Consider the following 13,492-nt stretch of genomic DNA (forward strand, 5'->3'; position numbering starts at 1 on the left):
ATGTACCTCTTACATAGCTGTAGTTCTTTGACCCACACACAGAGAATGAAGAGGTGCAATTCTTTCTAATCTACAGTAGGTCTAAAATCACCAAACATATCGTCTTTAAGGCTAATCAATCTTTCAACAACTTCCTTTAATAAAGATTATAGATAAAGATAAAGATGTTTGCATTTCTGATTTACTTTAAAAAAACTGAATATATTACTAACAACCTGATTAGCATTATATCCATAGTTATAAATACATTGTTATAAAAATACACACAGATATTATTATCATTGACCTCGACCCATGATTGACTTCTTAGTGTTTCTCTCAGGTTTCAAAAGGATTATATAACACTTTGGTCCAAACAGCGCCACCAAAAGGCCAAAACTAGATGCTAAAATAGCAAACACCTCCACTACATCTGCATATTTGCCTGGAGAGCTGATATATGCTGGGATGAAGGCTATCCACACGGCACAGAAGATCAACATGCTGAAAGTGATCAACTTGGCTTCGTTGAAGTTGTCTGGAAGATTCCTTGCCATAAAAGCTAAAAGGAAACTGAGGAGAGCCAGTAAACCAATATAACCCAACAACACTGCAAAACCAACTGTTGATCCCACTGCACACTCATAGACTATCTTATCACTCTTGTATTGAGTGTTTTTATGAGGAGTTGGTGAGGCCGAAACCAGCCATACGATACAGACAATTGCCTGAATGGAAGTCAGAGCCAGAACTGTTCCTCTCTGCTGTATTGCACCGAAAAACCTCATAATGTCTGAACCTCCAGGTTTGGAGGCCTTGAACACGGCCAACACCACCATAGTCTTTACCAAGATACAACTCACAGAAAGAACAAACGTGATCCCAAACACTGCATGTCTCAGCTGACAAGTCCACAGTCTGGGACGTCCAATGAACAGAAGAGAACACAAGAAACATAGTTTCAGTGACATTAGAAGTTGGAAGCTGAGTTCTGAGTTGTTGGCGCGCACCATGGGTGTGTCTCGATAATAGATGAAGATTCCCAGGACAATGGCACTGATAAGTGTGCCTGTCAATGAGATTGTTGTCAAAGAGATTCCCAAGGGCTCGTGGTAGGAGAGGAACTCCACCTTCTTAGGGACACAGTGGTCACGCTGGGGACTGGACCAGAAGTCCTCTGGACAACTGGTGCACTCTGTAGAGTCTAACAAAGAAGAGAAGGTTAAATTGGCAGACAAGAATCAACCTAAAGATTAAAGCTGCAAGCAGCGATGACCGGGCCCTCGCAGCTTTACCAAGGTCACCATGGGCAGCAGCCAATCAGAAGAGGGTGCAGGGCTAAGTTACACCAATTAAGGACAAGGAAACAAGTCAACTGACACCACCCACAAGGTTGTACGACAAACGGTTGAAAAGTTACGGGTACTATTGAATATCGGCCAATCAGAAGATGGGGCGGCGCTAAGTTAAACCAATTAAGCTGAAGGACTCTGAAACAAGTCACATGACACCACCCAAAAGTCTGTATGACAAACGGTTGACGAGATAAAGCCAAATAAAGTTTTGGCCAATCAGAAGAGGGGGCGGGGCCACGTTAAACCAATTTAGGTGAAGGACTCTGAAACATGTCAAATGACACCACCCACAATTCTGTTCGACAAATGGTTGACGAGATAAAGCCAAATAAAGTTTCGGCCAATCAGAAGACGGGGCGGGGCTAAGTTAACCCAATTAAGTTGAAGAACTTTGAAACAAGTCAAATGACACCACCCAAAGGTCTGTACGACAAACGGTTGACGAGATAAAGCCAAATAAAGTTTCGGCCAATCAGAACAGGGGTCGGGGCTAAGTTAAACAAATCAAGCTGAAGGACTCTGAAACAAGTCAAATGACACCACCCACAAGTCTGTACGACAAACGGTTGATGAGTAATAGCCAAAAAAAGGAACAATCAAGTATCGACCAATCAGAAGAGGGGGCACTTCCTGTTTTCATCGTCAAGGTGTCTTGTGTACGCTGAGCGAATTTGAAGTTGATCCGATTAACCCCCTAAGAGGAGTTCGTTAAAGTGTGACACGTGAAAACGGCCCAAAATGCGTCAAAACGCCACAAAGAAGTCAAAATGGCTGACTTCCCATTTGGTTTTGGAAGTGGCGCCAAGAGACTTTTTTGTGAGTCCATACATGATACAGGTGTGTACCGATTTTCGTACATGTAGTACGGTGAAACCGTATAGTGGGGCTGTGGGGCTGCACCGTTGAAAAGTTGTAGGGGGCGCTGTTGAGCAATTAGACCACATTCCCTTTAAAAAAATATATATATACGTAATTTTTCGCCACTTGTGATGTGCATGCAAAGTTGTGCAACTTTTGGAGTACGTTTGGCACCTCAAAAATGTGAATCATTCAGCGGAAGAAGAATAGTAATAATCTTTACAATTACAATAGGGTCCAGAGAACAAGAAAAACTAGGTGCTCAGGAGGTACCAGCAAAGGTTAAAAACGTGTGGCGGGTGCTACCAGGATCAGTGGGATAAAACTTGAAGAAAGAGAAGGAGGATCCGAGCACTCAAAAAATAAAAAGGAGGGGAACGGACGTAAAAGCAGTGTACTTTATTTCAAGTCATAATAAAAGCCGACATGTTTCGACCCTCTCGGGGTCTTCATCAGGGCATATATCACCTCACATCACTGTGTGGTGCTCGGGCCCTAATAATATATTGTACATTACTACATAATGTAAACCTACCAGTCTCATTGCTGATCTCTCCCTCAGAACAAGCAATGCAGTCAAAGCAGCAGACAGGTTCTCCTTTTCTTCTGGCCACACGGGTTCCAGGAGAACAGCTCTCACTGCACACTAACCGAGGAGGCTACAGAGGAAAGTAACAATGGTCAGTTACAGTCCAAACCAAATTACATTCACATCATGAGCTCAACATCAGGTAGAAAGCCAAAGTGCACCTTGTTGGTTTCAAAGTTCCAGAAGATTTTGTCTTCATCCAGGATGAGTTCTTCACCTGCGGATTCTGTCTTCTTGTACAAGCCAACCTTCTGAACCTTTGTGCTTCCATCAGGGAGCCACACCAGGTTCATGACATCACAGACTGGCAAGGCTTCACTGTTCTCATCAAATGATACTTGATCACCAGCTGATGTGGTAAAGTTGACCTTTTGCAGGTAATACACAAGCTAGAAAAGGTGATGAACAAAATTATGAAGACAGGGGCTGTTTACATAAGTACTACATGCTTGCAGTATTTCAACAGCATTTACACATAAACTATCTTTTGTGGTGGATTGTCATTGGTCTTCTCTGCTAGACACGGACTGACAATAACAAACACCATGTTCAAACATAGAGACTAGAGACTCATAAGTGTACATGGTACCAGAGCAAGGATAACATCTTAGGCCGAAGGTCAATGATTGATTTTGTAATCATATCAGCTGATTAGAGGCTGTATGTTCTGGACATGTGAAGACATGGAGCTGACTGGAGTTGTCGGGCGGTGGAAGGAAAGCTTTTAGGAACTCCTGAGCCCAATGAGATCAGATCCACCCATCCGCCGGACGATGATGGGGGACCAGCGTCAATCTCCCGGGAGGAAGTCACTGAGGCAGTTAAGCAACTCCAGTGGCAAAGCCCCAGGGGTTGACGTGATCCATCCAGAAATGCTGAAGGCTCTGGCTGTTGAGGGCCTGTCTTGGTTTACACGTCTTTTCAACATCGTGTGGAAGTCTGGGACTGTGCCAAAGAAGTGGCAGACCAGGGTGGTCCCACTGTTTAGAAATGCAGACCAGAGGGTGTGTGCCAACTATAGGAGCTTCATATTAATCAGCCTTCATGGGATGTTTTACGCCAAGTTACTGGAAAGGAGGGTGTGGCTGATAGTCGAACCTCAGATTCAAGAGGAATGATGCTGGAGTATGCATACAGGAGTATTGTGGATTTGGAGAGGGCATATGAACTTTGTTCTGAGGGAGGTGATGTGGGAATATGGGTAGAGGGGGACTTTTTAAGGGTCATCCAATATCTTTAAACACAAAGCGAGAATTGTGTCTGTGTTCGGCACTAAATCAGCTAGACTGACTGTATTGACTTTGACCCCTAAGGACCTTCCAGGGAGAGTGCTCATGTGCGTCTTGCGGTGACACGCTCCATAGTTTTTTCTTCTTCTCTGAGCTGCTTTTTTTGTTAGTTTTTTCGCACTGATTTTTGACTTTGCACTATTAGGTTGTGTTGGTAGTTTCTGAGTATTCTGCTTTGTTTAACAATGTCAGTGAGATACTTGTTGCACTAACTAGCATTGACTGTCACGGTCTCTTTTTGTAAGTCACTTTATGTATATATACTTACATATTATTCGCCCCCTCTATTGATGCACCTTCTCTTTATTGGTACTGTACTGCTTTTTGAGCGGTGGTCACACCGTCTCCTATACGTGGCCGTGTGTGTGGGTATGCGTCCGTCCGTGTCTGTATGTAGCCTGCAGTACCTTTTCTGACCACACATGTTAAGGGAGGGGCGCTGTTTCAGGCCAGGCACACACACACGCGCGCGCGCACACACACACACACACAGCCTCCACCGCTCAGTTCACACGAGTGTGATTTTTTTTCTTTTCCTCTTATCTATCTTTTTTCTTACTTCTCTGTAACTTTGTAAATATATATGCTATGCTACAACTGGACAATTTCCCCCTTGGGATAATAAAGGTAGATTGATTTTCAGTGGGGGTTGATCTCCCCTGGGCTGCGCCTTGTCATATATCCTGTTTGTGATATTCATGGACAGGATCTTGAGGTGAATGGAGATTCAGTTCGGTGAGCTAAGGCTTGCATCACTGCTTCTTTTTTGTGGTCCTGATGGCACCACTTCAGGGAACAACACTTTTCCCCAGGTGAAGAAGTTTAAGTATTTTGGGGTCTTGTTTATGAGTGAGAGGAGGACAGAGCGGAACATCAGCAGGAGAATCGGAGCAGCAGGAGCGGTATTGCAGTCAAAAGGTGAGCTGAGCCAGAAGGCAAAGCTCTCGGTATATACGATTAAGAATACGATTGCATATACAATCGGTCATGGAGCACCTTGGGATTCCGCAGTCGGAAGTGGCTAATGTTGCTTGGGAATAGATGGAGCTCTCCTGCGATCCGACTCTAGATAAGCGGTTGAAGATGGATTGATAGATAACATGCAATACAATAATAAATAAATACAAATAAACAAATAAAAAGAGAAGTAAAAGTAAAATATACATCATTTTAAGAAACGTATTAATAGTTTCATCCTTGTATGTCAGTATTCCAACGGGAAACTCTACTGAACTGTTTATAAATATCACACCTGCCATGGCTGTATTGTCTTCAAACTGGCACAGCTGTGCCCAGTGAAAGGCCCTCTTCCTGGCACACATTGAGACATATCATGGACGGCATGGGCCAGAGCATAGACAGCCTTGTACACGTTATATTCTCCCCTGAGGTCAGACACATCCAGAAGTTTAGTTTCTGCTGTTCCCAGGTCCTCTTGTCCAGAACACACCCTTCCACCAGCATCCACCCACTCTGATGGAAGGGGTGCAAATTTACACTGAAATGTGTGCTCCCAAAACTGCCTCACCTGAAGAAAGAAAAGCAAGGCTTATAATTTGAATTTCAGCTTAAATACTAAATGCATCCTACAGACAGCCAAGGAGCCAACATGTGATCATACTTGAATACGATGAACGTTGTGTGAGCAAAGCTCACAGAATCATCACAGATCTTAGTCACCCCAACAATTAGTTTTTTTTTTTTTTTTTTTTCAGATGATGTCAAGAGACTGTGGTTCTTCTCCAGGTTCTTCTCCAGGACAATCACATGCTTAAACCAACTAGCCAAAGTAAAGCTATGTATGCTGACAAAACAGTTTACAGTTACCTGTATGTGTGGTGTTGCACTGCCCTTTAATTATACTATGTAGTATCTCTTATGTATCTGTACACAGACTCATATCTCCGGCCACCATTGCTCCTATCCATGCCAACATTTGCACACACAATCCTTGGATGGCAACTCACTCCACCCCTCATTTCTCACATAGCCCTCTTCTAGCGCCACCATCAGGCAGATTTTTGCAAAACACATTTTTGGACAATGCTTCTACAGATTTTGCCCTAAAATCACACAAAGCAGTACACAGTATTTCTAAAGTCATGTCATCAACATGTATCTGTCCCATTTCCCATATTCCCTCCTGATTGGCTATGATTGCTTTCTGACGTCGCTTATCTCCCGATTAGGGAGTATTACTGGTACTAGTATCTCTTATGTATCTGTACACAAGCTGTAACATCAAAGTAATCAAAACACTCACCAAGTTATGCTCGTGGCTGTTGTCGGGATCATTTCCGGGTCGTATTTTCAACAGGAAGTCCTTGAGGCCTGGAATGTCTCCACGCCGGATGGAGACCCCCAGGCTGCCTCTCAGGTAGGGGATGAAGGCACCAGGACTGTGGTCGTTGGAGTGTTCTATGAACTGTACACCAGCGACCCACTGTAGACCTGTCACCTTCTGCCTCACCACCTAGCAACAACATGCACATACCTGTCACCTTCTGCCTCACCACCTAGCAACAACATGCACATACCTGTCACCTTCTGCCTCACCACCTAGCAACAACATGCACATTGCACATACCTGTCACCTTCTGCCTCACCACCTAGCAACAACATGCACATACCTGTCACCTTCTGCCTCACCACCTAGCAACAACATGCACATACCTGTCACCTTCTGTCTCACCACCTAGCAACAACATGCACATACCTGTCACCTTCTGCCTCACCACCTAGCAACAACATGCACATACCTGTCACCTTATGTCTCACCACCTAGCAACAACATGCACATACCTGTCACCTTCTGCCTCACCACCTAGCAACAACATGCACATCACCTTCTGCCTCACCACCTAGCAACAACATGCACATCACCTTCTGCCTCACCACCTAGCAACAACATGCACATCACCTGTCACCTTCTGTTCTGACATCCAGGGCTGCTGAATGGCCAATGAATGGCCAAGACAGAATGAATTTAAGACATCACGACACCTCATCCCAGCTCAGCTACGGGATATAGCATCATATCATTGTGATGTCAGAACAGGTCAGCTATATCCTTCTGCTGAGAGCTGGGATGATATTGATGACACCAGGGATCTCCATATATGAGGCTATATTCTATATCCTTTTTCTGAATGATATTGATGACATCAGGGATCTCCATATAAGGGGCTATATCCTATATCCTTTTGCTGAGCTGCGATGAGGTGATGTGATGTCTGAACAGGTCAGCTATATTGTGATGTCATTGTCATGTCAGAAAAGTGACAAATTAATGAGGGATTTTGAGTGACAGGAAGAAGAGTGACAAATTAAAGCAGGATTTTGAGTGACAGACAAGACCTGGTGGCTTTCATACTAATTTGCGACCTACGGTCGCAATTAACATAACATTTGGTTTTAGCAACGAGATGTGTGAATGGTTTGATCATTTGCTTATTGTGTGGAGAGTTTAAAAAAACACATAATTACTGAGCATTCACGGTAATCTGAACCGAATACTAAATGCCATTAAATAGAAACCTATTTTTTAATGTAAAATAAAAAGATATCTTCACTTCAGTTATAACTCATTTCATAACCCCCAACCTCGTCCATGAGTTTAATCGCACGGATCCCGTTTTCGATGACGGCGACCACGCGAGCCGTGGAAGTCTTCATCACAGAGACGATCCTCTGCAGTCCGGCCGGGTTGCTGTCCAGGGGAATAGGCTCAGCGTAGGCCAGGCAGCCCCAGCCTGACTGGGCCAGCTCAGACTGGAAGATGTGGAAGGCATCATGACCAAAGTCATCATCATGGTACAGCAGTCCAAACCAGGTCCACTCGAACCTTCTCATTATCATGAGCATGGCCTGCACCTGATTGGATGAAGAATGGAAGGACACGTGCTTAAACTACGTTATTCACATATAGTCTATCTAAACATGTACTCTGCCTCCCACCTGGCCTTCCACTGGCTTGAAAACCCCCGTTTTCAGAGTTCACTTTTCGTTTATAGACATTTTTGGGGTAGCTGAAAGTTGACCACAGGCGATACGCTTCCGCTGCTGATGAATTGTGAAGATGCTGGATTGCGCTCGCAGGCCCTCGATACGCACCAACGCACCAATGCACTCGCAGTGCATTGTGGGACTTCAGACTCCACCTAAACCCATAGCACTACTGAAACACTCAATGACCATACATGAAGCTAGTTAGCATTTTTTTAGGGTTTTAGAAACGTTTTTATTTTTTTATTTTTTTTACTGATTAGGTGCATGGCCTACCTATGTTATTGTTTTTAGTTTTTTTCTAGATTGTTATTCCTATGCATTTGTTATATTATATTGTTGCTGATATTCTGACATATTATCTTGTTTATTATAGTGATGTATTATCTGCTTATTGTAAGTCACTTTGGATTAAAAGTGTCTGCTAAATGCCTAAACTGTAAACTGTAAACTTGCATTATTATGGTGGTGCATGCAAATATACCAGCAGGCCAGTTAAAATAGTAATTAAATATCATCCCGCAGGCCAAACATAATTCATTCACAGGCCTGATTTGACCCACGGGCCTCGAGTTTGACATAATATGATCTAAACCAGAGCCATTCAGAGAGAGTCGTATCACTCCCGTTCACTTCATGGGGCCAGGTCTTCTACGCACACATCTATTGGTGTATAGTGACACACCATGAACCGGAAGTTTACAGAATGCATTGAAGTCTATGAGGGGTAAAGTGACAATGAACCACCACGTGACCAGCGCTGTTTCTGACCCCGCAATGGCACAACTCTCTGATTAGACCACTCTGATCTAAACTATCGATCTATCTATGATTCTCTTGTGATGCAGTCAACAGAGACATTAGGCTCCAGCAGTAATAACTGTTACCAGTCAAAGATATACTGTAGAACATGATATTGTACTACTTTAGAGGTTCACCTGGACAGTGTTGCTTATGACTGTTCTGAAGAAGGAAGGGTGTTTGGTCCGGTCACTCAGACAGGAGCACATGGCATAGTAACTGACCTGGAAAACACACACATCTGTTCTGTAAAATGCTTTTCATGTATATTATTATGTATTATAAGTTAGCCCTGTAAACAAAGCATGGTAGAGGAGTGAGGACTGACCAGGCTGTTCTTAAAGGACCACCTCACTTCTAGGACAACTGGCCATGATGCATTTTGCATCATATGACCAGTTGTTGCATGCTGAAATACTAAAATATCTAAAAACACAGATTGAACACAAAAAATAACTCCCAAACAACAATAAAATAAGATCTGGTTGTTCCAGATGTGAGGTGGTCCTTTAAGGCCCACGCATACTTCACTTTAGGTCACCTAAAAGGTGATGGTGATGTCCTTTATGTCGGTTAGTAAAAACAGAGAGATACTGTATGTCTCCGTCAGCGGCTCCCTTGTCAGCGCGGCTCAGTGACGTCCTCTTGTAGTTTTCTAACCACCTTTGGTGAGTTAAGTTATCACCTGCAATGGAGTATGGATGGGCCTTCACGCTTCGCTCAAACCAGTGACTCAGCTCAACATCACTGTCTCTCACCTAGATTTACCTCCTCTCTGCTAAACACCACTCACTGATACCCCTAGATTTACCTCTCTCTAACACGCCTTATGTTTTACCTCCGTGATCATCACCATGTTGGCTTGCATGCGGTGGAAATATATATATTTTGCCACAGACTTACAAAATGAGTGGACAATAATATTATCAGAAACACAAAGAACTAGCCCTGAATGACTAGCAGGTCTGTAACTCAGAGAGTACAAATGGAACCAAATGGACCTCTCTGAGTTAAGGGGGGGTCCTTCCTTGCAAATGAAACATTTTAGAACCACTACTTTGGACTCCTGATATGCCATTGTGTCGTAGTAAAAACATATTCTGAAGAAAACCTGGAGACTTGACATTCAGTAGTTGGGTTTTATGATCAAAATAAGATCATTTAAATGGTGTTTAAAAAAAAGAAAATCTCAAATCTGCCACGGACAAGGACACATATTTGCCACGGACACATTTGTCCCTGTATGGAAATGATGCAGACCCCTGCTTACCTCACGTACTTACCTCATCAGATAGATATACTGTATGGTAATGTGTGTAAATACCGGTATGTAGATAATGTGTTAGGGTTAGGGTTAGGGTTAGGGTTCATTTTCTTCCCTTTCACCTGCACAAAAACTAATTTCACCCAGTTTTACACCTGCAACAATAGTGACCTTTGACCAATGATTACACCTTGAATAAACGTTGTGACACAGAGGACATGCGTTGTGTTGTGCGTGAACATCTTTTACTGTGTTGTGTTGGCTATTTCAACATTGTTTTAACGCTTAGCACTCTCAATAATAAATGACACTGATCATCCTCTGTATCGCTACTTCCACCTCATGTCATTGGGGTGATGATACAGAACCCTGAAGTGGCACAAGGTTGGGTTTAGCAGGAGTTTTGTCCCCTCAGCCATCGCTGCACTAACCCTGCAAGGCCCAGCGTAGCTTTTTGGCAACGTTTTTTAAATCATTTTAAAAAAAATGTTATAATTAGTTTTCCTGTTCTTTTTTCACATTAACATCACCATTAAATCCTATTGTTTAGTATTACAATGCCATTGGCCACGATATTTGCATATAAATACCCCCCACAGGGGCTGACATTGACACCTCCCAGAGAAGTTGAAATTCCAGCGTCTGGACGAACAACCTCTCACTTTTTAAATGAAGCTATTCCTCACTAAAACAGTAGTAAAATGCCTGTAATATGCAAATTAGAGCATGATTTATGCTTTTTGATTTATGGCTATAAAACCTTACAAAAACATTATTAATTTTTTTAAATTACATTTTCCTGTGATTAGGACTCCTACAACACCATCTGAATTTTTTTAATTTTTTTTGGCCAGTAGAAATTAATTCGGGCCTTGCAGGGCTAAACCAACTGCCTCGCCCCCTTCGCTAGTATGGGTTTATGTGCATAGTGGGAACCTGATGATCTGTCTTTGTGATATGTTTGTGTTGTTATATGGGCATGTGTTGTTTTTGTGTTTGAACAGACTTGTGAATACAAATTTCTCTTCAGGGACAATAAAGATTATTATTATTAACATTATGATATGTATGTATCTCAGTGATTCATACAGAAGGTTTAATGTAACAATATTATAATCCCTAAAACATTCTGAATATCACACCAAATAGTCACGTTTCATCCTCCAACTTTCTGTCTTGGAAAGAACACATAGAACTACATACACTACAGTAAGAACACATAGAACTACATACACTACAGTAAGAACACATAGAACTACATACACTACAGTAAGAACACATAGAACTACATACACTACAGTAAGAACACATAGAACTACATACACTACAGTAAGAACACATAGAACTACATACACTACAGTAAGAACACATAGAACTACATACAGTACAGTAACCACCCAAGCTTTAGAGATCACTTGGAATCATCAGAAAAATCGGGGGCTTGGTTTATCAGGCTTGCCTCTTAACCATTTATTACAGTTTAATTTATCCATATCTCATTGACTGAAATATTGTCTGGGCAAGTACAGTACATATCCATCTAATCTGCTCAAAATACCTTTGTAAGAAAATAGTTACCTATCCTAACGATGTGGCTCCGCTCTTCTGTTTAAAAAACATAATGTATTGTCTATATGACATGAACACAGTCCAGTCCTTTTATTTCATCGACATATGCTCTTTTCAAATGCTTCCCCTTGATATACTTTCAAAGTAGATTGTGACCAATTTTCAGGTTCATTCACATAATGCTGTACAATGCTATACTATACAAAAACATTAAATGTGACCATTACATAATGTTTTATATGATTGCTGTCGGGCAAGAAACGCTTATGTTCATATTCTAAGTTTTTGTGTTTTTAAAAATAATCATACTACAGCATCACACAAAAGCATCAAACGTAGTAGATCCACTTCATGCCGCGGTTCCAGCTTGTAGATCTGTTATGTTTGTCATGTTTTTTATCTGTTGAATTGAAGTTGTTGAATAGTTTTTATTTCGGTCTTAAGACATGAACAGAGTTAAACACATTAACACATACAACTCACCATGGGCACTCTGTACAGCCCTACCACACTGGAGATGGCAACAGACTGGGCAGACCAGCTGTCGCCCACAATGCCCAGCACAGGGGGAGAGCCGGCGCAGCTCTCGTCCAATCGGGACCGCTCCTCTCTCCCGCTGGCCAATGACAGCGCCCCGCTGAAGGCCACTCTAAGCGTGTAACAGGTGTCATAGATCCTATAGCCCAGAGAGACGTTGGGGAGCAGGCTGGGGTTTCTGTTGATCTCTGCCACGGCGAAGGCCATGGTCTGAGCCCACCTGAACATGGCAATGTTTAAACTGTACACACACACACACACACGCACGCACACACGCACACACACACACACACACACACACACACACACAGGAATGCAACTTTAAACTTGCATTTTAAGCTTTGTAGAAATAAACAACGTCGACACACACATCGTTATTTCAGCTCTTGTTCGATGTATCGTGAACCGTCCAGATCTCTCAGGTCATCTGGAAAAAAGCTCTGAAGCTACAGTACATGTTCATGCATGCCTTACCCCTTATCCGTTCTTCTTTGCCTTTCTTACTATTTTGAAAAAAAAAAAAACATTATGAAAAACTTGAGATAGTCGATCTACATCGACACATGATCAGCTATTTGAAATATTTAAAAATGTTTTTCAAAACAGTAAAAAATGGCAAAGGAGTTTATAAATAAGGGTTTAGGCATGGACAGGAATAGGGCCCCTGCTTTCTGTCCCTAAAACCAAAAATTAAATAAACGTGCGTATATGGGAGTGGGCATCAATCAGTCTTTCTGACATGAAAGAAAATATATTCTCAATTCTGAACTTGACGATTCGATTTTAATATCGTGGCTTAAAGAAATTGCGATATTTAAGTGAATCGTCTTTCTTTCTTTTTTTTGCCCACCCCTAGTGTATGTGTATGTGTGTGTGATACTCACCCGTAGCACGTGGGGTCCTGTGGCTGGGAGATGAAGGACAGCCGGGGGAAGACGTAGGAGAAGTGGATGGGAAACAAGCCTCCCAGAACCAAGTCCCCAGGCTGGTACATGCTGTTGAGATTGAACTGAGCCTGTAACTCACAGGAGGAAGAGGAAGCTGAGGAAGACAGAGCAGAGAATGAAGAAGAGAACAGTATCAAGTATGAAAGCAGGTGTGTGTCTAGAGAAGCCCTCATGACTGTCCTGCTCTGTCTAACACCCCCTCCCTTCTCCTCAATACATGGTCGGTTGTTTAGCTTTATATGCCGTGCCGTCCGTCCCTGTGTGCCTCTGACAACGCATGGCATTGTGCAGTGGTGGGA

At 42.6% G+C, this 13,492-nt stretch overlaps 1 protein-coding gene across 1 annotated transcript in view; it reads right to left on the reverse strand.

Annotated features, from left to right (window-relative positions):
* Positions 1-278: 278 nt before the first annotated feature.
* Positions 279-13,492, reverse strand: part of LOC308293659 (extracellular calcium-sensing receptor-like) — a gene marked incomplete at both ends in the record, with an annotated part of 30,358 nt that continues 17,144 nt past the window's right edge. Inside the window, 7 exons of the mRNA XM_080736254.1 lie at positions 279-1,183; positions 2,728-2,851; positions 2,943-3,170; positions 6,334-6,543; positions 7,674-7,943; positions 12,193-12,466; positions 13,131-13,287. Coding sequence (XP_080592380.1) covers positions 279-1,183; positions 2,728-2,851; positions 2,943-3,170; positions 6,334-6,543; positions 7,674-7,943; positions 12,193-12,466; positions 13,131-13,287 — 2,168 coding nt within the window. The remainder of the gene's footprint in view (positions 1,184-2,727; positions 2,852-2,942; positions 3,171-6,333; positions 6,544-7,673; positions 7,944-12,192; positions 12,467-13,130; positions 13,288-13,492) is intronic.

Source organism: Nannobrachium achirus, assembly GCF_963921795.1.
Source record: "Nannobrachium achirus genome assembly, chromosome: 11".
Lineage (NCBI taxonomy): Eukaryota > Metazoa > Chordata > Actinopteri > Myctophiformes > Myctophidae > Nannobrachium > Nannobrachium achirus.